The sequence below is a fragment of the Centruroides vittatus genome, unplaced genomic scaffold, assembly GCF_030686945.1.
Source record: "Centruroides vittatus isolate TY-2023 unplaced genomic scaffold, ASM3068694v2 contig_658, whole genome shotgun sequence".
Lineage (NCBI taxonomy): Eukaryota > Metazoa > Arthropoda > Arachnida > Scorpiones > Buthidae > Centruroides > Centruroides vittatus.
In genome coordinates, this window is record NW_027122410.1 from 1,574,935 (window position 1) to 1,600,713 (window position 25,779).

A 25,779-nucleotide genomic window follows, 5' to 3' on the forward strand; every position below is an offset into this window, starting at 1 on the left:
TCGGCCACCAGAGGGAGCCGTTCTGCATGGAGTCTGTTGAAAATGGCGACTCTCGACTTAAGGCTGAAAAAAGTCAATAAAACTTATCAAGAAGGCGTAGGTTAATTAAATATTTTTGAATAATTAAAAATATAAGATGATATATTGATATACGAAGCGGTATTTTTTATTGTAATTTCCATTGTGAGAGGAGAAATTAAAGATTTTTGTATTAAGTGGGCGTTTCTGTCAAGCCGATGTTAAATTTACTTTTGTTTTTCTTTCAGGAAAATGTAACGGGAGTAATTGTGATTGACAGTAAAGGGGAAGTGAAGCACGAAGGAATAACACTAACTGCTGAAGGTTCTGTAACTATGCAACTGAGTGCAAAGAATGTTGGCATTCTCGAAGCTTTCTACAGTTCTGTCAAGGTAGATAAGTGAATATCATTGAACAGGTGCTTTATCAGTACGTTTACATTTAATTTACATTGAGACTGAAGTTTTAGCTGGCACTCTTATGTGGGAAGTAGGATCTGTCGTTGAAAAACAATAAGCAATTTTCACAATCGGCAATACGTTCCATAATATTGAAAGTATTGTTATTAATAATTGTTGCCGCCGAGATGTCGCCGAATTGGCACGTTTAATTTACGTCCCACTTCGCTTATAAGAGCATGCCGTGCGGCATGCTCTTATAAGCATAGTAGGATGAGAAAAAAAGCAATTTTCACTTAGAAGAGCATGCACGTAAACACACGTGCATGCTCTTCTATGCGAAAATTGCTCATTTGTACAAAGTAACTTCTACTGATAGTTTACTTTGTTGATTTTTAATATTTAATTAAACGACTGCCTTATTGACATTGCTTTGTAAACGAGAATGCGATTAGGACATTTGTTACATTAATTTAAATAATTGACAAATTGTTTTATTAATTTAAAAACGATTCTATACTTTAAGTATTATCGGATATAAAATTTTAAAATTTGGCTAATGTTACCTATGGTAGCGAACGTGGCGGCTCGTCTCTGAAACAGTGGGGACGCACGTTCTAACCTAACCTAACCTAACCTAAGGGATAATTTATTAGAATAGGTTTTCTAATAAATTACCCCTAGTCTAATAATTTGGTTGGCAATAATTATGGTAATTTATTAGAATAGGTTAGGTTAGAACGTGCGTCCTCACTGTTTCAGAGACGAGCCGCCATGCTCGCTACCATAGGTAACATTAACCTAAAATTTTTATCATTGTAAATATATATATTAGTTAATGTTGGTATTAAATAAATTCCTTTATGGTATTTGTATATAGAGAGCTTCAGTAGATAAAAACAGTTAATATGACCCATACTGTCGAGATCTTTGTATGTAATAATTCTATCTGTTTGTTGTGTGCGGATAAAATGCAATTGCATATCAAAAAAGTATCCTTTTTGTAACTAGGGAAGGCAGTATGTACAGTATGTACAGTACTCTAAGCATAGAATTGGGTATTTATGGGATTTATCCTCTGCATGTTGCAGTGTTATTGCTCTCAAAATAGTGCACAATCCAAATATGGAAATTTAATTTTCTATTGTTAAATTCATGAATTACTTTTTATATAATCAATCATTCATATAATTTTGATAAATAAAGCTTGACAGATATTTATATTTATTATTGCTGTAACATACGTAGATTGTTAATTCTTAACATATGTAACATTATACATTACATTGTAATTACATTTTAACATTTTACATTACTGATTACTTCTCTAAGTACTGGTTTAATCTTTACCTTTTTATCTGACTGTTTTCAGTAGTTAATGAAACTTGCTTTCCATCTGAAATGATCATCTCCATTTGAATTCAGCAATATATATTATGTTTTTTTTATACTTTTTTATCAGGTTTATGCTGTTTCCATCTACTTGTTCAAATACTGACATCACATGTAAATTCCTTGTTACCTTTATTTCGAGTCTTTCTACTCTAAATATTACTTTATTTTAGTACCTGTTTTGCAAAGCTTTCAAAGTGTTATATATTTTCTTGCAGAATACAAACATAATGAACTTCAGATGTAGAAAAATTCCAAAAGTTGAATGAATAATCCATTCTCCACAAATTGTCCCATCAACACAATTTCTCAAATCAAAAGATTAATTTGCATTGATTAAAATGGCTGATGGTATTTTACAAATGAAAAATATCTTGAAGAAACTAAATTTGTCTTCGTATCTTTGTCACTTAAAATCACCAGGAACAAATAGTCTTTCTTTATATGATGACCTTTAATTAAGAGGTTATAAAAGTAAAAATTATACAAAACAGTTATACTCAAAAATATACCTCTGTAAAAATATACAAAACAGTTTAAAAAAACGTTCTTTGGTTATAATGCCAAAAATTAAAAACAAATACTTTTCTATTTGCACTTTTTAAACTATTTTTATGGAGGCATAGCCTTTAATAAAAGATCATCTCTGTAAAGTAAGACTGTTTCTGGTGATTATAAGTGAAGGAGATATCAAGACAGACAAATTTAGTTTCTTCAATATAAAACTATATATATATATATATATTTATAATAGTTATATAATATAGTGATATATATAATAGTTATATATAAGTAATATATTTTTAATTAGTTTGCATATTAGTGTGTAGTAATAAACACTATATGATATATTTGATTACTTAAAAATGACTTTATAAATGAAAAAATATTTTAAATGTTGTTGAAACATATTTAATCGTAATTAAATTTTTCACAAATCAATGATTTAATTACTTCATTTGGTCACCCTTTGAAACTCATCTGTCATTTCATAAGCAAAACAACAGTGTGTGATGGTTACACCTCTCTTTTTCAGGAAATTCCACTCACTGAATTTTAAAAATAAGGTGTAATATAGGACACGGGCCAGATCGAGAATTTGGTGGATGTGTGCTTGCAGTGATGGTATGATTTTAAATAAAACAGTCTTTAGTGCACAAAAGCATGATTCTAATTTGACCAATGGAAACAATAAAACCATCAAAAATCGTAACATATTTCTCATTGCATAATTTATGTGCATTTAATTTCTGTGTTAGTTGTAGTGAGTTTTGGATGGTAAATTCATAATTCTTGAGGTGGTCCATAAGTAGAATGTATATTTTTCTTTCTAAGTCAATTGTGGGTGATCTGACTTTATTTACCCCACAATTGGTGCAGAAGATTTCCCAGCTTGTGCATCTTCATGAATGCAAAGAGTTGCAGGCTGTCTTGGAATTGCATCACAGTTTTGTTTAAGCTGAGAACTCTCTTATAATGAAAAGGTTTGTCTATATCTCAAAGCTATAAGAGTATATTAAGGCCACTGAATGTCAAAGCATTAGCAATGGCTATGTAAAAATTTTGCAAAGTAAAGTGGTAAGATTAACTAACACACATTAGCCTAGCCAGGTGTACATAGTATATACTAGCCTATATATACTATACTAGGTGCATATAGTATAATATCCAGTAACATTCTCATTTTCATTCTGGAAATGAAAATGTTACTGCCTACCGCGAGATACTTGCCTTCAAAGGTCAATTTTTAACATGTATCAGTATACTGCCTATTCTCCATGCTCCGCATCGTCAAGGCTCGCTATTGCTTGCCTTGACTGACAGTCCGCACCTAGTCATGCACTTCAGTGCCCAGGTGGGGGCGAGCCACCACACCCCGTAAAACTATGTAGCATCAAGTACTCCATGAACAGTCAAGTGGGCTACTTGAAGTGGCATAGTTGTGTGAGCTAAATAGTTAAATGTGATAGTCTTAACAGAGCAATGCAATTTGCAATCTCGCATGACCTGATTTTCGGGGGCCATATCTTGCAAAAGGTTGCTTATAGAGATATGGTTCCTTTCCCTTTTTGCTCTTATAGGTATGCTCTACAACTCTGATAAGGTCCAAAACATCTCATTCGGAGCTTGAGTTGAGCTGAATTTTGCCACCATTTATTTTATTACTTCATATTACAATTTTATTTATACGATTAAATAGTACGGACATATTGAAATAAGAAAAACGTTTAGTGTATGTAAAATATCATTTAAAACTGGTAACTAAATGGGGCTGAAAATGTTTGCATTGTATATTTTACATCATCTTGTTGCTGCTGGAAACATGCAAGTTTAATGTAAGATACTCTTGTAATAATTCCAGCTTTACATATAATCTGTGTTTTCTATGATTGTTGAATTTACATAACATACATATCTCATACAATTATTTTTCAAATATGTGAATAATGTCAATTGATTTTCATAATCTTGTTATAATATATAATTTGTAAATTAATTATGCTTCTTTAATGTACATTGACATTTATACAAGAAAGGTACTTTTGTATTTTCCTTTTCACCCTGAGGGCACTGAGGGCCTTTTTAGTAAGCCTGTTATGGTTCAGCCAGGTGGTGAGGGATGACCTGTGATTTTCCCGGAATGGTAGACTGCCACTTTAATTGCTCAGGCCTATACTGTCACAAGGAAAATATCAGTAGCTTACTGTACTTGTAGTGATAATGAAGGATTCAATCAGAAGGAATTTTCTTATTTTTAATTTTAAAATAACAAAATTATAACGTGTCATGTTATACATTGCTTTCCATGATAAACAACTCCAGTAACCCAAAACTTTAGTTAAAACCAGATGATCTACCAGATTATCAGGTTATAGTAAAGCTAACTTAATAATTAGATATGAACAGGAGTATAGTTATAAATTAAAAAGGTGCATGGCACTAACCATTGCGTCGAGTTTGAATTGTCATTGTCTATGGAGTTTTGTACGGGAAAAGTGCAATTTTGTGGTGTAATATTTGCAAAATGGCTTAAATATATCGAAAATGACCTATATATTTGTAATCAGCGCAAAAAACTGTGTAAGAAATAATTTTCTCAGTTTTCTGGTAATTTCTGGCACGACTACAACACGATACAAAGTAATTTGTCTAGAGGTAGTCGGTTAGGATGCCATCTTGTTTTAATTTATTATGATTATTACAACAAAGTGGTGGATTAACTGCCTATCTCTAAACAAATTACTTGTATTTAATTATTAACTTAGCTTTATTATAATCTGATAATTCAGCAGATTGTCTGGCTTTCGATTCTCACATATCCATTGCACTCTCTTGTGTCACTTATGAATATGACAGAAGTTTTAACAGGTGACTGAATGAAATAATTAAATCTTTGTTTTGCACGAAATTTAGTTAAAATTAATATGTTAAAATAACATTTCAAAATATTTTTTCCAATTCTTTTCTTCTATAATATTCTAAATTATTGTAATTATTATTATTAATATAAGATGGTGGCCTATCTATCTAATTTTCAGTATAAATTTCTTCATACAATAAACTCCTACTAACTCAGACTAAGGGATTGTAGGTTGTCCAGGCTAGCAAGCATTTTCTTCAACAATGTAGAAAACAAGATGATGAATATACAGTACAGTAATTTATTGTGATCAGCTCTATGTAGAAATTTTACTGAGCCGAGATTACATTGCCATATTTATTATTACCGGAAATGAGCTCAAAAAATGTTATGCCAGTATAATGTATAGCAATGTTCAGCCTTTAGTAACTTACCAACTATGGTAATATAATGCTCAGTATCACAAACTTCTGGATTATCAAAAACACTAATAATTTTTCAATTGTCAAGAAATACTAAATTACTCTTTCAAAAAAGTTTGTCAAAGTTATACAAAGTCTGGGTTAATGAGAGTTAATAACTATATTATAGAGAACACTTCACACCAGGTGTTAAATAATTCTCAACTAAAACCTAAGGTCCAGAGTTGGAAAAAATGCACTTCACTAATGTTGTCGGGTTTCTCCGGAGTCCTGCTTCAGGTGAATGTTGCCCTTTCTTTGACGGAACACCAATTTAAAATGAAAATTCGAAAGTTCAAAAATATCGAATTATCATATCGTATCAAAATATCCATTGTGATTGGAATGGATTTAAAAACAGGAGGCATTGGATCATTTGCCTAAACATTATGCAAAATGGAATAAAATACCATGCCTGAGTACAGACATGCCCTACAATAACTAAATATTATAACACTGGTTCATAAAGGGCCTGCCAAGCTGCTGACAGAGAAAGTTCCTCCTTTTAAGTAATACCTGTGTTGTTTAAACTTGCCTTAAAAATTTCTAGATCCTCCAAGAATATAAAGTGGTCGGTGCATTGCATTGTTACCAGAATGCCAACTTGTTGTAATTGTGCCTCTATACCTGGTCAGGGATGTGGATAGCCGTGAATGCCTTATGTCAGCAGTGTGCTCTTGCAGTTTCCCCACTGGTCATTTTGTGGAGCCTATATATATATGAGGTCCCTATCAAATCTCACATCTTTCAGAGGTACACAATACACCCTTGAAAGTTTAAGTGGGGTGGGAAGTTATCCCTCTGCATTCCTAAGGAGTGTGAAAATGATAGGATATCTCCTGTATGTAATATTTGTCTTTTTTTGGCTATACATTAAATACTAACTTCAGACAGGGGTGGAAAGTTAGCATGTGATGGTCCTCTCTACTGTGATCATTGTTGATCATTACATAGTGAATTTATCTCTTCCAGCGATCGTGCTGGTCTTTAGCAACCTTATCTGCTATCTTATGTATTATTGATACACTATATCCATGTGCTATAGCTAGATGTTTTATGTGCATCAACTCATCATCATGTAACTGAAGGGAAGAAGAGTGTGTGTATGCACATCTAACAAGGGTTCTATACGCTGCAATTTTATAGGGGTAGGGATCACATGAATCTGCTGGGATGTGTCACAGTACTAAAGTCGGCTTACAATAAACTGATGTGATAATACCCACCCCTTTGGCATGGATTTTAATATATATTATGTTTACTATATTATTAACAGTTAGCCAAAACATAGCTCAAGATAATCTAACATTTAATTATGTTGTTAAGTTAGAGTAAATTTGAGTTTTATTGTTTATATAAGAATAAGTAATGAAGTATTTCAAACTAATAGAATTTGCATACTTTTTTTTTAATTATCTGACAATAAATAAATGCTTTATACTTAAACTGAATAATTTTAGATTATTTTAATATTTGAAATATTAAATAGATGATGATTTAATTTATTTATTTTTCAGCCAATTCAGTTGCTTCATTTCAATATGGAAATATCAAAACCTGGGAAATTACCAGTTGGAAGAACAGAAATTCCATTTGAAATACCTCTCAAACCAAAGCCAAACAAAACTTTATATGAAACATATCATGGAGTATTTATTAGCATTCAGGTAATTTTCTAATGAAAAGGTTTTTCAGTAATAGTATTCTTTGTTACATATATACATATTTTACAAAATATTTTTTACTGTAATGACAAAACCAGATAGTTTAACGAAACAGTTTTATATACTCGAATATATGATATCTATATATTATATACGAGAAAATTTCAAACTTGCTACCGTAGAACCAATATATAACATATATTAAAAACTATAGATATATTTCAATTCGGTACTGATTATTTTCTGTTTTCATATTCGTTTGTTCCCTTAAAGAGTGCTAATACATTAGAATTTGTCTGCAGCTGGATATTGTATGAACTGATAAATTATTAACAATAATCATATTTCTCATAAATGATCTATTGTTAAAATTAATATTTTTTTATGTTTAAATATATATTAAAGAAGATTTTTACTTTAAATCATGCCATCCTGCTCTTTATTATTAAAGAATTCGGTAATATACATTACCCATTGTGATCAGCATATGGCAAAAAGGTTATTTGTGACAGTTTATTCCTGCGCAGGTGGTTAAAACCTGGTGCAGATTTGTACTTTTTGATTCATTTTGGTAGGGAGAAGTGTTTTTTTTTTTTTGTAAGTTTGTAGTATTCTGATTGCATGCAACTTTTGTACGGTAGATCGTTAAAGGGATATTTTGAGGTGGTGATTAAGCTTAGTGTTTTTGGGTATGTTATTTGCAAGTACAGAAAGCAAAAAACTGCTGTATTTGATTGTGGTTTGTGAAAGTTTTTTTTGAATATTATAAGATAGCATCAGTATTACTTGTGACCTTCCCAAAATTTTCACTTTTTATTTCGGCTGTAAAAGTACTGTAATCGGGTAATAAGTTCGTAATGGTATTTACTTTGTGACCTTTCCAAACTTTGTCCATTTCATTTCAGTTTTCAGTAGGTAAGTTATGCATCTTGTTTTTGTAAAATATATTAGAAACTGATTTTCCATTAGAATCAATATTTTAGTAAATAATTATGAAGCTCCTTTCCTCACTTTTAATAAAAAATGTGTTTATTTATCAAATTGTTTTTTGTTACAGGTATTTCAAAGTTTTTCAGTAACTCACTTGAAATGGAATCGATAAAGAAATAACAGTGACATTACAAATATGCACATGATATGTTTATGTAATAGTTAATCCTAACCTTATTCAAAGATTTTTCTAAAATTTTTTTTTTCTTGTGGTTTAAGTCTAAGTAGAAATTTAATTAATGTAATTATAAAGTTCTGCATTTAAATTAAATGCAAAATCTTTTATTTTCATGGTTTTAATATAAGTTCAGCTTAGTTCTTTTAGTTAATGCCATGTGAGGAAGCCTTGCACAATCACTTTTTCCTTGCCATCACAATTCCATCAGTTTGTGATTCTAACAAATCCAAAGTTTTGTTTACCTGGTGATTGTAAATTTATTTGTAAGGGACTAAGGTCCCTTTTACTTACTTGGCTGTTATACATAACAAGGAAAAGTATTGGAATCATGTCAAATTTGACCCTCCAAATTTTTTGCAAATTCCATGTTTTGAGACCTCCTGAATCCAAAAAAAGCAAAAAAAAATTGTGTTTGTGTGTTGGCATCTATTTTGCTTAATATCTCAAGATGGGGGAAAGATTAAGTAACAATTTTTGGCATGGTGGCTTGTATATGAGGTGCATTAATGCTATTAAATTTTGGCGGTTAAAGGTTGAGGGGTGGAGAGAGAAAGGGAATCTTGTGTATCTCCAGTAGGGTCAGACTTAATGATGATTTTACTTGTTATTAGATTTACAATTTTTCATAAAACCCATCCCTACCCTCAAAATTAAAGTTTTGCCATTTTATAATGGTTAAAAATATAAAAAGTGTTTTTAAATAAAATACGATAACAGATGGCACCACAAAATGTTGCCAGAAAAGTTAAGCAACTTGTTGCTGGATTTTTTTTTGTCTGCATTTTGCACAGGTCTCTACATATGTACACAATGAGTTTGCATAAATATATCACTAGACTAAATATAAAACAAATTCCTTAGTAAAAAAATGAAGAATCTGGAGAATTCCACATTATAAAGTTTTCTACACAATAAATTGAGGTTAATGTGCCTTTTCTGAATTAATAAAAAGTGAGTAAATTTTCCTCTCTTTCTTTGATAACACATACTGAATTAAACCATTAAGCATGAAAGTATTATAAACTGTCCCCCTGCCCTGAACAAAGGCAATATTGAGATAACACTATGCTCATTTAGCCATTTTATTAACTAAATCAATAATAAACTAGTAAACAATTTTCTGAACATGTTCAGCAATGCTATTGGAAGATAATTATGTGAGTTAGTTCTTTCATTTTTATTACAAATCATTTTTAGTAAAACTTTCTTCCATATCTCTGGAAAAGCCACCTCCTCTTTAATTTTATTAAACAAACTAAAATTTTCAAACAGACCATTCTTGGCAATGATTAAATAGATTCGTTTTTCACTCCACCCGTACCATTCACTCCATTTTCAATCTTTGAATTGCCGTTTTTAGTTCTTCAAATGTGAAAGAATTATCCAAAAGAGAAGAAGAATTAAGATAATTCATAGTCGGCAAGACACTGAGACCGTTACTTTTTATAATAATGGTCTCGTGGTCTCGGTGTCTTGCCAATTTCAAAAATCTTATCCATTCGTCAGTAGAAATCTGGCTCTCTGCAGTCTGCTTAACATACACTTTATTTATAATTATCAAAAAGTCTCTTGACAACATTATAGTTTGCTTATTTAGTTTGCAATTATTTACTTATTAGTTGGACTAAAAAGTGAATGATTGCAAAATAAGCAAACTATAAGGTGGTAAAGCAAACTTCTTGGCTCCACATAGTGAACAAAAAACTAGTTTTGTAATTAAATGAGAATTTGGTTAAATGAAATCTACAAAACTCCTACAATGCCTTATTTTTCTCTTTTATTGCAATTTTAGAGTCTTTAAACCATCAAAACTAACTCTGCCTCTTATCCTAAATTTCATCACTAATCCACACATTGTCTAACAGATTTTCAAATTAAAATAATGATTAATGAATAAGTTAATTCTATATTCTCAATAGGCTCTACAGTTGTATACAAGTTATTAACTGCTTGAGTAAACAAGTTTGCTTTTTCTTCTTTCCAAGTCAACCTTTCCTGTTGTTCTCTTTGAATAGCATCATCTTTTCTTGTGTTGTTAAACGATAATTCTAGTACTACCAAAAGATGATTCGACATATAGTCCTCGGAGACATAAAAATCCTCAAGATCCTCGGTCAGTCTTTCACTCAATACTAATAAATCTATTACTGATGCTCCCAACTTGGATATGTATGTAAAATTAGCTGGAGAATCATGAGGGTGATGACTATGTATTATATATAAGTTAATCTTTAACCTATCACTCTGCTTATTGTTAACCAAATCATTTGATAATCATGAATTCAAAATAATAATCCCATGAAAAATACTCTCCATTTTTGTCAGTCCTAGCATTTGAATCACCCAATAATAGATGATAATCAACAGAATAACTAGAAATTAAATCTTCTGGATTGGACAATATGCTATTAAAAACAGGTATATACAGATAATAAAAAATAATTAGATTTTGAGAATTACTGAATTTCGTTTGACCAAAAATTAGTCTTGTTTAAATATTGAGTTGCCTTCAACAGGTCTGCATCTCCTAAATTCCATTTATACAAAGATGATGATGGTCTTCCTCGACCTGAAGCCTTAATTACTAGCTTTTCAAATATCCTCATTTATTTTCAATTTAGCTGGAAAAGTAAGCCATGTCTCCGTCAGGCCCAAAATTGAAAACTGCAGAAGATAATCAACAAATTCTCTCTCATTTAAATTAAACAAAAAGATTCCTTGGCAATTCTATTCCATAATTTTTACCTTAAGTTTATGAAAGTTTTGATCAAACTCGTCCCGTATTCAAAGTTGGTAACAAAAAATTGATTCAGAAGCTCACCCCCGTCTAAATCTACAGTAAACTTTTCAGAATCAACTGTCAAAATTTGCTATTAATTGAATTTTCCTTTTTTTAGATTTGTATTGATTGTAGAAAGGTGGTAATTTTTTGTTTTTCTTAGTCTAGATCTCCAACATAAGTCGTCGAAGACATTAATTTTTGCAAATTTTGCATGGTTTTTAAGATTATTTATTCTATTAAAAATTAACTTTTTATCCAATAACTCGTCCTTGCCGTTGGAATAGTTCTAGGTTCTTCTACTGTTACCGTAAACAGCTCTTGTATCTTACTACTCAGATCATCACCAGTCTTCGTCAGATGCTGAATCACTATGTTTTTCTTCTGCAACTCATTCGCCAATGAATCAACACTATGCAAAAGCAAGCTATCTTTGAGATTCCTGTTTAAACTTGGAAATTAAATTGGAGGAAATTGTTATCTTAGTCAAACTTTCATCACTTTCGTTATGTAGATTAACAAAGTCAATCAATCTAGCAGACACCTAGATTCGATTTTCTTATTACTTGCTGACTGTACAGTCAATGATGAAGTTATAGAAATAAGATAAAGGAAAAATCTATAGAAAATTTTAAAAAGTAGTGATTAATTAGTCGTCCGCAGACACGTAAGGCATTAAGGACTGTGTCAAACCTTTCATTTAAATAGGAAAGTATTTCGTTAGGAATTGACCTACTTGATTCTAATCTAGCAGGAAAAAATTGTTTAATTTCTCAATTTTCAACATGGGTTCACTAGAATGTCATATTCTTTACATTAGGAAACTGAACTAGTGAATCAGGAGGAGTATGGTATAAAGGACCAGGGTCTTACTCTATACCACTGAGAATCAACAGAAATAACGATATAATCACAGAAAAAGCAATATTTTCCATAATTTTTGAAAGTTACTAGCAAACTTCACTAGCATGCTCAACACCACCCCTTTATGCTTTGTATTTTTAATAAGATATAGAAGATTATTATTTTATTTGATTTGTTTTATACCATTTTTTAAGTTAATATATGTATATATTCCCTTGGTCATTTAGACAGTTAGGTTAATTGTAGCTATGTACTTAAGTTTTATGTTGAAATTTAGCATACAATGAATATAAATAACCACAGTTGCAGTCATGGTTTTTCTTATAACACCATAGAATTGGCATTTTGTGATATTTTAATATTATTGGGTTGTTCGGAAAGTTCGTAGCGATTTTTAAGAGAAATAAAAGAAATTGTTTTAATACTAAAAATATACTTTTATTCCATTATGTATGCGCCATTGTTTTTAATGACGTGTTGCCATCTATGGGGCAGCTTCATGATACCCTCTTCGTAGAACTTTCCAGTTTTTTCCGCGAAAAACTGATCCACGTGGTTTTTGCAAGCTTCCAAACTATCAAAGTTTTTATCATGAAGGGAATTTTGTAGAGAACGGAACAAATGGTAGTCTGACGGGGCAAGGTCGGGTGAGTAAGGGGGATGGGGTAAAACATCCCAGCCTAGTTCCAATAATTTTTGGCGTGTTCGTAAAGACGTGTGAGGTCTGGCATTATCTTGGTGAAACACAATGCCTTTTCTATTGGCCAGTTCCGGACGTTTTTCTTTAATTGCCATGTTCAGCTTATCCAATTGGGAACAATACTTATCAGAATCAATTGTTTGATTCTGTGGAAGCAGCTCGTAGTACAGGATTCCTTTCCAATCCCACCAGACAGTGAGCATGACCTTCTTTGGATGAAGACCGGCCTTTGGAGTTTTTAATGGTGATTCATTTTTCTTACCCCACGATCGTTTTCGGCTGATGTTGTTATAAATGATCCACTTTTCATCACCTGTCACTAAACGCTTCAGAAAAGGGTCATTTTGATTTCGTCTTTCAAGAGAATCACAAATGGAGATGCGATCCAGTAAGTTTTTTTCCGTTAAGTCGTGAGGTATCCAAATGTCATAACGATTCACGTATCCGAGCTTCTTTAGATGTTGAAATACAGTACTGTTTGATGACTTCACTATGTCTGCAATCTCTCGAGTTGTGTAATGAGGGTTTTCATCCAATAATGCTTTGATTTGGTCCTCTTCAATAACAGGAGGTCTTCCTGAGCGAGGAGCATCTTCAAGGCTGAAATTACCCGTTTTAAATTTTGCAAACCACTTTCGAACAGTTGATTCTGATACAGCACTTCCACCATAAACATCACATATCTTTTTTGCTGTTTGTACAGCATTTTTGCGTTTACGAAAAAAGAAAAGAAACAAGTGTCGATAATGCACGTTGTTCACATCCATTTTTGCAATGAGCCAAATTAAACGCTATTTGAATAATCTTAACGGTTTTTTTGTAACGGACGCGTCTCAAGGTCATTTATCGTAATATTCATTGGTTTGTACAATTCTAATCATTTTTGCGTCAATCGGTGTCTCAACTGTCGGCTATCAAAAATCGCTACGAACTTTCCGAACAACCCAATAACATGGCAAACTCGCATGCCAAATGATGTGACACGACAATGCATGCTGCCATAGGATGCGGCGCTTCGAGTCGTGTTGGCCATCATGGGTAATGCACTAAGAGATTACCATGTTTTTGAGGCTCTTTTGTATGCATAGTCTGTATTTAAATTTTAAAAAATTGTCAACTCAAATACTCATATACCATAATTTGTTTTAAATAGGGGCTATAAATGAAAGTTGCTGATGTTAATGACCAATGTGATCAAAATTAAATGTTAGATTGTAAATTAGCATTCAAAATTTAAAAATTTTAACAAATCTGAAAGTATGAATATTACAAATAAAAAGAACAAAGCAAATAAAAGAATGAAACATTTTAAATGGACATATTACAGAACTGAACTCTGTAAAGTACTTATATACCTAAATTAATAAAATACATAAATTGAATATTGACAAACTAAAATAAAACATTATTGGTTATAACATAGTAATGATTGTCAAGGATATAACAAGCCATTTAGATTATGAGAGTTTTTTAATGTCCTCTTCTCTTACAATGATTAGATTACACAACATTCTATTTGAATTCTGTTAATTATTTTGGGGATTCACCCAAACCTTGGCTGAAGATTGTGACACAATCTGAATTAGAAGGCAGATTAATTAGTTCATAAACTAGTGATACAACTCCTTGCCATTCACTCAGACATTGTATCTTTCCAGATTCTTGCCACTCAGTGGAGCATCTGTAGTTTAATTCACATGTTTCATTATCTATGGCTTTGTTGTTTTTAACAGTGATCAGTATAATGTATTATGTATTGCTGTCAAAGTTTGTGACTTACTAATGTATAATTTTGTGTGCCATATAATATATAATGTTCCAAATATATAAGTTAAAATACATCTATAACTTTGTTTATTGTAATCATACAATTATTGTTTTCTTCATACAAATATTGAGAAGACAGTTTAAAAATGCTTATCAGTCTCGCATGTGCCTACCAGTGGGCAACTATTATTAGTTAATCTTAAGCAGTGCTATAATACTATTGTATATTACAAATATGAGTGTTTTAATTAATGTACTACTTCAAAGACAATAGACAAACAACATTGCCCAGATTACTATTAATAATAATGACTACAATTAATAAATCTTCAATTTTTTTAACATATCCTTTTAATGCTGGAGCCAACAAAACAAGAATTTAGACATTTGGCAGCTTTCTATCATCTCCCGTAAAAAAACAGTAACTAATTAACTGAAGGGCTAGATAAAGCCTTGACAAACTGGGCTCAGATCTGATCATATAAATTGAATTATTGATTCAAATGTAAATAAATAAAACTTTAATTTCTAACAAACAATATGAATGTAGTAACATTCACAACTACTTCTCTAAGAGTATACTTATTAAAATAAAAAACACTATTTAATAATTTTATAAATTAACTTATTAATTCATTACATTATTTTTAACTGTATTTAAAATAATACAAGATAATACAGTAATAATAGAATTTTAAAGCTTGAAGACACTCCTATTTATGCTTAATGTGTTTTATAATTATTATGGTCTTTTCTAATTACGTCGATTTTATATTTTTTCAGTACATGCTTCGTTGCGAAATGAAGAGATCGATTTTAAATAAGGATTTGTTGAAGACTATCGAATTTATTGTCGAATATAAGGTAAGCGAATCTAAGCAAAACATTGTGCAAAATTTAAGTAGTAAAATATTTTAGTATATATATATCACAAGTCAGAACTATTTAACTTATGAAAGAAACACCATTTCTGTCCTTTCATTAAATAATTCAAGATACTGTTCAGAATTAAAGTCTACTTTTGATTATCCAGACACTTGAGATAATTTGAGATCACGTTGATACCTGAATATTACATAATTTTTTATTCGTTTTGTAAGAAAAATATAAAATTTTGTGTATTTACATTAGTCTTTCTCTGTTTTTACTTAAAATAGACTATCGGTATACGAGATTACATGAAACATTTATTGTAGTATTTTGAGTTTGTTGAGGTTTGTTTGAGTTGCTATTTTAGTTTAAATTACACAACTTAATTTTCTATTTCAAAAAAAGGGTGTTGAATTTAAATTAAAATAGGATTATCAGAAAGCAATTATTCATATTTTTATAACTATATATTACTACACTTTTGATACTAAGAAAAGATAAATGTAGAGTTAGGGAAATAAATACACAAAAACTAAAAATCATATCATATGATTTGTAGTTCATATCAGTCATAAGTTTAAATTGATTTTATATAAATTTTATTTTACAACGTGTATTCAGATAAATATTGTAGATTGTGTTTACAATGCAGGTAGTCACTTGCTTTTACATGTAATTTGTATGAAAGTTAAACACAATACAGTTGTTCCCAGAGAACTAAAATGAAAACTTAACTTTCCTATCTTAGATCTTTTTTATACAGTGACCATGCATAGAAACATTTTTTTAAAACATTAAAACTGAATTTTTATTGATTATTTTATTTAAATTAATCTTTCACAAATGGTTTTGCTGTTATCGAAACCAAAACTGGAAGCAAGCACCAGCTCACAATAGTTACAAATTTTGTTTGTTGGCTCAAAATGTATGAAGATCTGAAGTTTTTGGTGTATGAAAAGCCATTTAAAAGCTTAAGAGTATGCAAGAGAGTGAATTGTCTAGAAGTTGGAGACCATCTGCGTTTGTAAATACATAATAAGCATCACCAATAATGTAGAAATCAGTCTTATAAATTTGATAAATAAATAAATCTACAGTATATGTATATTATAGGAATAAGCATTGAAAAATGTCACACAGATCCATTCTGCCCGTGGTACTAGTCTAACATCACACTTCGGTAAACTGGAAGTTCTACTGTTGTTTCTCTCTCTCTTCAAAGAGTTAATTGAGGATTTTAAGTTCTTATAGCACATTTCGATTTAAAAGTTTGTCATAACCTGCATATGTTTTGATAGTAGTAACACATTTATTAATTACTTTCATGTTTATAGTTATTTGAGGTTAAAATTATTTCTATTCCAGATGATAATGGCAGGCACATCTGGTTTCATTACACTGCAGTTCTATTTTACCTTCTGAAATTTTTAATTTTTACATTATATGATTTTTTCCCCTCAATATCCATCTATCAGATAGCCACTCGACCTGATTAATTTTAAATTATTTTTTGTTTCATGAATATCGGTGCCATCCATAAGTTAGGTATTGCAGATGTGGGTGAATGAGTGTGAAGAAATTCATTATGATGAATTTCTTCATACAGGGATGAATGTGTTTACAAAAATGTCATGTAACACTAGGATCTCAACAGAATGGGTAACAGAATGATTCATTTTTGTTCGTGAGGAATTGCATAGCAAATTATGCTGTTTACATTATTGCTTTGTAGCTAACTAAGGAAAAAAATATAATACACAGCATAATATATGCTGTGTATTATAAGTACAACCAAGGAGGTTGATTGAGGATATATGTTGTGTGACATGTTAAGGAGCATCGTGGATGGTGGGTTGGTAATTGAAAACTATAAAAGTAGCATTATGTAATTTATGGACAATCCCATATACAGATTCCTAAAAATTCTCATAATTATTTAACTAACAAAACAAATACATTCCATATTGAAACATACAAGGAATTTAATGCAGACTATATTGTGTGTATATTAGTGGTGTGATTGCACCTTTCAGCTGATGTTGCATGAATATACTATTACAAACTTCTTTTGAAGTAATTATAAAATAGAAACTACAATGAATTTCTTTCCAGATATTTAAATAGAAACTGACAGAAAAAAATGTATACATTTAAATACTCATTCGAACTCATATTAGTACTAATATGACTAGTAAAAGGATAGCCAAAAACATTTGCAGGTTAAGCAAGCTACACCAAGTAAAGGTGTGTATTTTTAATTTGATCACACAATAATTTGACCATGCAGTCAGGAGCCAAACAAAAAAATCCAATCTTATTATCAACCCATCTCGATTATATTATAAGTGCAGAGCCCAAATGATTAGGAGTCGAAAGTTGAAATTTGGTACACAGTTAGGGTACGTCACGAGAATGCACACTAAGAAGGGATTTTTCGAAATTCCCCCATAGGGAAGTGGAAGAGGATCAAGGATTACCCTGAAGAACTTTGCTTCTACTGTACTATTTTAGATTCTTTTTTTGCGTTTTTGTGGGAAATCAAACATATTTTTAAACCGTCCAAAAATTCTCATTAGCCTCGGAAGAAGGGAGAGCGAATTCTTGCATACAGTGAAAACAGGTAAAATTGGCTATGTAAGATAACCCTTGTAGTTATATAAACAAAATTCTACATTATAATACAATAGAAGGGTTAGAAGTATGAAATTAGCTAATCTTAATGTATGTTCTTATTTTTTGCCTGGGCAACACTGGGCTTACCTGCTAGTAATATATAACTAATATAAACATTCTCCTGTCTGGATATGAGTCGGTTTCTGTAGAAAGGCCTTCTAGCAGGCTGCCCCGACATTTCATTACCTTATTATTACTGAACCAAACTAATTGACAAGATTAAATTGTGTGTATTTACTAATAATTTGTGATGTTTGCTTTGTTGTAAAGTGTACTGCAATAGAAAATTGACTTTTTAAAACAGATATGTAATTTTCTGTACTTTTTTACTTGAATACTATTACCAAAATAACAGCAATACAGATGTTACTTTAATGACATAAGTTTCCTGGCTAAAAAATTTAAAATTGTGTGGTGTAATCTGTTACAAAATTTTGCTAAAAAACTTTCCATATTATTAATTATTATAAAATGGCAAAAAGCTTAATTTTCATGGTACAGATGAGCTTTATAAAAGAAATATTGTAAACATTAACAACAAGTAAAATTATTAAGTCTGATTCTATTGGAGATACGACACACAACCCCCCCATCTCTCCGTCCCTTGACCTTTAACTGTCAAAATTTAATAGCATCAATGTCCCTAGTACGCACACTTCCCTGCAAAATTTCAGAAATTTTTGACATAAGTTGTGTGTGAAGCTTCAAATTAGGTGAACAAAATTGTGCCCCCATATACAGAAAAAACCCTGACCTTTTTTTTTTTTTTTGCATTTTTCAACATTTCAAGATCAGAGTCCAGAAATGTAAAATCGTGGGGGTCGTGTTTTGACCAATTGCCGTACTATCACTCTGTTATATGTAATGGCCAGGAAAGTAAAAATGAGTAATAATGCCAAACATTTTTTTTCATTTTAATGTTTCTTTCACTGTTTGAAAAAATTTGATTTGAAATTATTGACTGTTGATTAAGTATTAATGAAGAATATTAACATTTGAGTTTTGGATACAATTTAATATAGATATATTGAAATGTTTAATTGAAAACTTGTCAGTAATTTTGGAGTTCATTTCTCTGTTGGGGAAAAAGCTGGTGTCTGTCTTGTGTGCGCTGGCAATATTCCTTGGCATTTTTCCATCTTAGAAGTTTATGTAAATTTCACTTTCTCCTTTGGTGCAAACTCGACAATATCCTTAGCATATATACTTTACAATGCAGAAAATCCTAAAACAATACTATATAATATTAAAGTAATAATAAGCATATATTTATATTGTCATTTAAAAGATGAATAACTGACGTCATTGGGGATATCTCACGAATATTACTTATTATATTATTTATTATTATTTATAAGTATATTAAAATTTAGAATTGAAATAATTATGTATTTTAAAATATGCTATCAAAATTAATTCATCATCTGTGAAAAGCTAATTAAGTATAAAATTGAAACTCATTTGTAGCTAATATAATTTGCATTTTTTCCTCTCCTTTCAATAGGTCAAATATTCTAGTTACGAAAGATAAAGACGAAAAAATTTTATTTAAAAAAACTGTAACAGAGTTCGATTCAAAATCGAAAGTTTTGCTCTATAATTAACTGAATTATTTAATTTAAATATGGAAAAATATATATCTGTTTTTTTAATGTTTCAGGACAAAAGTCAGAAAGCGGAACACAAGCTGGTAGAATTCACAATAAATCCGGAATCGATACAAAATTCCAAAGATGTAAGTGCCTAATAATTTTTTAAAAACTTGCTTACTCCTATTTAAAATGCATATATTTTATAAAAAGAAAAAAGAAATTGCTATATATATTTGTTTTTACATAGTTTTTAACAGCAAGTGTTTGCAGATGCACTCTTTCTTAAATAAATGCAAACAATTTGTAATTATGACGGCGGTAAAATTTTATCTGGCGTTGTAAATTTGATTGTGTGGAATAGTTCAAAATTTTAAAATTTATTATTTTTTTAATGATTGCTGATTATAATTCAAAGAAAATTTTTGAAAAATTTAGAAAATATAACCATCTTTCATATGTTTTGTTCAATGCAATACTTTTCTGACCTACTCGAAACATTCCAATACCCCAGAAATGTAGACTGGATGCTGTTATACTTTTTGGGTAAAGAAGTATAAGGTGCTCAGACACAAGTCATTTTTTGCTTATTTTCTAATATTTTTACATAATAAACGAAAGATTTGACCTAAACATTCATTCTGCTTTAATTTTAATAAGAAAATATTATGTAAAAAATGTGTATTTTTGAATAATATATTTAAAATGACTATTAATTATGGTGAATTTTTAAATGTATTCATAAGTAATTTGTATTGAGTATTTAATAACTAAATAAGATGTAGAAATTACTTACTTATTTTTTTAGATTTGCAACTGAAAATGTTCAATATATTTTGTGGCAAAAATCAAAATGCATAATAAGTCTGGAATAATATACAGTTTTTATATTTCTTGTCTAAAACACAGACTATCAAATGTTCAGTAATGAGGATCAATGATTTAATTTAGAGAAACAGCTTTATTTTCGGGTCTCCCCAACTCCTCTTCAACTGGCATTTACATAAAAAATACATTGAAGCTAATAATCTGTACCAACTGCCGTCGTAATTGTTTTATTTCTTAAAACTAACTTTTCGACAAACTGAAACGTCGGCAAGTGAGTGGCAATAAATGTGTGGTTTCTAATCTGGTTTTAAAACCTCGCCTTAAAATCTGTGAAAACACAAATACCTTGATTATACTTTAGTTTTCTGACGTTCATTTTTAACTTAAGAAAGAAGAAACTTTCTGGATTTTGATCACTATATTCTTCAACTGTAAACTGCACCTTTACACACACTGATTACGGACTGATGTAGTCTTAATTCCTCATGTACTTTTATGTAATACTTTTCAAAGAAAGTATCTAGAGCTATCTCGCACCCATTTCTGTTATGATGCTCACTAACTGCTGATATACTTTGATTTTTACAATTGATCTGATGTTCTCTGAAATCCCTACCTTTAAAAGCATACACTACAACTACAATTACAACAGTAGTAGGGAGACAGAGTATTAAAGTTTGGAACTATTTATTAAACCCTCAAGAAAGAAGTCAATGTTTAGGAATAATAGTATTCAATAATTATTTTCTAAATTCTTTTATTACCTTCTTATTTTTTCAAAAATAATTAGGTATGTATGGAAATGATATATATTGATGGCCACAGGAGTAATCTTTTTGTAGAAAACGTCCTTTGTTTCTTCTAATTGTTTTTCCTTGGACATACAAAATGTTTTTAAGATTTGAAATAGAATTAACACACATATTGGTGTGTTCCATTGTACTGTACAGTACATGAAGAAAAAAGTTTTTTTTTTTTTTTATAAAAGTGAGTGAGTTACTTTCCAAGTCTGGTATGTTCCAACTATTAGATCTTTTCCTTCCATCCTTTGCCTTTTTTGGATGTGTGGTTAAGACCTCTTCTCTTCTACATCTAGTTCAAATAACAACTCTTATTCTTTCTAGTCTTTTAGGATCTTTGCTTCCTTACCTCTGTAGTCATCCACATACCCATTCATAAAGTTTACTCCATCCATTGCCACTATTAACTTATCTTTATCCTTCGTTGCCAGTTCTGCTAGCGTCGGGATCCACACTCGATCCTACAGGTATCTCGTCTCATCTATAATAATTATTTTACTTTGTTCTTAATAGTAACAATTCTGCAACGTTTTTTCTTAATCAAATGGTATGTGCAATGACATTACCTCATCTTCCTGCAGACCCTTCATCCTGACATAAAAATTGTATAATTTAAGAGTTAAAGATAGATCAGTGGTAGACATTAATTCTTATCCAAAACATGGGTTTCCTAATAATTGTTTCTACAATAAATTTGCATTCTTCATCTATTAAAGAAAGTTGGAGAACAGAAGACCCTGCACAGGGCATTAAAGTATCTGTTCATAAGTTTGTATCTTATTAGCTTTTATTACTTGAAAATTGTTCTGTTGTAAATAAGATTTTGTCACCTGTTCTCTATACTACTACGGAATTTCATTTAACTGGCTCACCACATTTACTTCTCGTTATATAATTTCTATTAGGTTTAAATTATAGGTATCCTAACAGAAGAAACCTATATATCCACACTGGTGGTTAATAAAAAAAATTACCCAGATACTAATCATCTTATCCATCAGATGGAGACAGAGCATTCTAGGACAGACAAGTTGCATCCCCATTTTAAATGGATCTAGGCAAATTTCCAATATATATAAGCATTAAGTTAAACTTTTCTGTCTTAGCATTGTTTAATAGTTCATTTGTGGACTTTCTCTAATTTAATTCATTTTGAGTCTCCCTGACTCTTCTTCAACCTACATTAAAACAATTATGTGGAATTTTTATGTATTTGTTAAAACTAAATTTTATTGCAAATCACTTCCACCAACATTCTGTTTGTAGACAGGAAAAAGTATTGTATATATAAGCTAAGCTTTTCTATGTAAATTGTATTAAGTTTAAATAATTTAGTAGACTAGGGAGATACTGTTTTGAATCACATGAGTTAAGGTTAGGCCAGCCAGAACTAGCTGGCCTAATAGTGTACAAGGGGTTAAAAATGTTCAGAAAAACAGCACCTATGTTGAAATTAAACAATGACTTTAATTTTTTTTTTTATCTTTTCTTTATGTATGCATTATATAGTCTTTTCCAACTTTTTCACAATCTTCATCTGTGTCTGTTGCTAAATTATGCTGTTTTAGTAACTTCATTTTTACTTTTTCCTTTTGAAATATTGTCCTCTGCGCTGTGTCGGGGAGTCTTACACTGTTTTCTATTGGCCACAAGGAAAAAAATTAACTGGCTGGCATACTGGCACATTCCAGCTGAAAAATATACAAAGTTAGTCCTGATTAACTTCTAAAGTTAATCAGGACTACCTACCAAAGAAAACAAGTAGCTTTGCTTATTTGAAAGCTACTTGTTTTCTTTGGTAGGTAGTAAAATTTTAGAATTTTCTATAAACAGGTTGAACTTTTCAATTGCTTACATTTTGGCAAAAATTGCCAGAAAAGCTCTATTTTCTTTTTCTTCAACTGGCACTGACAAGTTTCATAGTGGTTCCCTATAGAGCTATTTCACTTGAATGGTTTTTTGCTCAAATTAAACCATAAATTTTGATTTAATTTTATGCTCGTAAAGATAAAATTGCGTTTTTATAACAATTTTACAAGATGCATATTGAAGGCAGCCGTTGCTTTGCCGAGTGCCAACTGAACTGTACACAATATGTCGTCGTCTTAATGATTGTATTATTACGTCGAGACCTACCAAACAAAAATATCTCAGTTAATTTGAATGATACCTAAGAGAAAAAACAAATGTTTAAACAAATTTTTTTATATAGTAAAACCTGCCTAAAGAAACCTGTCAAATCAGAAAAAATATTCGGTACCATGCGATTCTGGCTTATACAGGTTTAACTATACAAACAAATCCACAAACCTGCCTACTTCATAACAAATAGAAATTTATGTAATTATTGGGCTTCAATTTGAAAAAAATTGGAGACCTATACATTCCCTCTGTTGTCCCTCCCTAATTTCAAGAACAGTCAGATGGACGAAAGCCGAGACCAGATGTGGAAGGGGAGGAGGCCCCAATTAACCATATACAAACTTCTGATGCAAACTGGAGTCACATTATTTCAATTCAAATATTTTCCCCCAAAAGGAGTCAGATAGCAAGAGAGTCATGCCAATCATCTAACAGGAAAAGTATGATGTACAGGGGCAAGCCACTACTAATTTGAGGTGGGGGCATATATTTTAAATTTAAAAATTACTGCATTGACCTGTACGTAATAAAAATCCAATCACCCATACTGGGCTGCAATTTTTAATTCAAAGAAAGTTATAGTTTAGGAAATAAGAACATAAAACTGGCTGTGTGTGTATCAGCCACTTTTTTTAGGGAATAATGAAATAAGTGAAAGCCAATTGTGATAAAGAGTTGTTATTAGAAACTATAGGAGCTCACAAGAATGGAGGATTATCTATGTATAGAAGACGATATTAGTTATTGTTTGCTGGTAAATAAAACAACATTTATTTGGATAATACAACTTCTATTAATATATTTTATTGCAGAGAAGAAAAATTCCAAATTTCCTGATCGTGGGAAAGCTCGATTCTACAGTTTGCTCAATTACGCAGCCATTTAACGGAGAGGTATGTTTTATAAAACCATTTCCTTAACAATAAATTTCTTACATCTGCATTACGTATGTCCAGATCTGCGTAGAAAAGTGTGACACTCAAATTCGATCCATCGAATTGCAGTTGGTCAGACTGGAGACTTGTGGTTGTGCCGAAGGATATTCCAGAGATGGTACGTTAGTCTTTCTTATATTTAAATGAAATCTTATGTGTATTATCAGAATAAAAGTTGTTAAAGAAATGCCAGATAACTATTATACACTTCATGTGTCATTTTTGGGTCTATATGGGATTATCTTTTTTTTCAGCAACAGAGATCCAAAATATTCAGATAGGAGAAGGCGACATCTGCAGGGGCATTGCCATTCCCATTTACATGGTGTTTCCAAGATTATTTACCTGTCCAACTCTCATTACGAACAATTTCAAAATAGGTATAGAAATTTCTGTTTAAATAGCACGTGTTAGATGTTTCGCTAATACTACTTGTTTTGAGAACATTGCAAAAAGAAGTTTGTTAGTTTCGAAGTCAATTTAAGAACCATTCAAGAGCCTTCATGCTGTTCTAAATGAACAGCATAAAGGCTCTTGAAATCAACTAGATAATGAGCACTCAGTCAAGATCAAAGAAAAGTAGTAGTAGTAATTTAATGCTACATAACCTCAAATTTATTACACACACACTCCAAATTTTTGTGTGATATATTTTTTCTTGGTTTATACTACTTATAAAAGAAGCTCCCGGAATGGTTTTCAAGGTCTCTTCCACTGTAAGGGTAAAGAGGTTGGGGAACAAGTGATGGAAAGTTCTTAAAGGCATCACAAAAAAGCATGGATGTTGACAGAAATGTGCAACTACTATTACCAATAGAATAATAATACAAACAAAAAAAACATTACTGTGCAAAAAATAAAGGTCTTTTGTTACCAGCAGACGAAACAAAGTTGTATGTATCTATAGTATTATTTCAGTATCTAACTATTATCACATTGTATACTCACAATAGTGATCACGAATGCATATATTTTTCTCTTCTTAATTCGAAACTTTCTCTGTACAGAATTGAAACAAGGAGTATTTGCGATCATATTCTAATATCAAAATTGATAAATGCTTTCGTCTTGTCTAGAGTTTGAAGTGAATATTGTCGTGGTATTCGAAGACGACAGACTGATCACGGAAAATTTTCCAATAAGGCTGACGAGGTTCTGATTGTGTTGTTCTTTCAAAAATCATTGTATAAAAAATCAATAAAAATATTTCATACTTATGTTTTGGGGTTGTGTACACCTTTCATAATAGAATAAAAACCAATTGCAACTACATAGATGTATGCAATCCTTCTCAACCAGTATGTCATCAAACCAGAAACTAAGCCGGGTGCTTACTGTGCCACAACCGACAGTGGGAAATTGGATCTATG

The 25,779-nt window shown here is 30.8% G+C and overlaps 1 protein-coding gene and 1 long non-coding RNA gene across 2 annotated transcripts in view; one reads left to right on the top strand and one right to left on the bottom strand.

Annotated features, from left to right (window-relative positions):
- Nucleotides 1–25,626, top strand: LOC136980011 (vacuolar protein sorting-associated protein 26C). The gene is made up of 9 exons (XM_067276039.1): nt 1–96; nt 267–410; nt 7,148–7,297; nt 15,356–15,436; nt 19,776–19,850; nt 24,287–24,367; nt 24,431–24,527; nt 24,664–24,789; nt 25,486–25,626. Exons 1-9 carry the CDS (start codon nt 43–45, stop codon nt 25,566–25,568), a joined length of 891 nt encoding a protein of 296 aa, XP_067132140.1. The 5' UTR covers nt 1–42; the 3' UTR covers nt 25,569–25,626.
- Nucleotides 22,809–25,779, bottom strand: part of LOC136980012 (uncharacterized) — a 10,693-nt gene continuing 7,722 nt past the window's right edge. Inside the window, exons 2-3 of the long non-coding RNA XR_010881481.1 lie at nt 23,188–23,464; nt 22,809–23,023 (exon numbers count right to left, since the gene is read on the bottom strand). This is a non-coding gene — a long non-coding RNA (uncharacterized lncRNA). The remainder of the gene's footprint in view (nt 23,024–23,187; nt 23,465–25,779) is intronic.

What these genes read in the sequence shown, in the direction of transcription:
- LOC136980011 (XM_067276039.1), top strand. Translation starts at nt 43, where the DNA reads ATGGCGACTCTCGACTTAAGGCTGAAAAAAGTCAATAAAACTTATCAA. An exon ending in CGCAGCCATTTAACGGAGAG is followed by an intron (nt 24,368 to 24,430) that starts GTATGTTTTATA and finishes ACGTATGTCCAG; the next exon opens with ATCTGCGTAGAAAAGTGTGA. An exon ending in CGAAGGATATTCCAGAGATG is followed by an intron (nt 24,528 to 24,663) that starts GTACGTTAGTCT and finishes CTTTTTTTTCAG; the next exon opens with CAACAGAGATCCAAAATATT.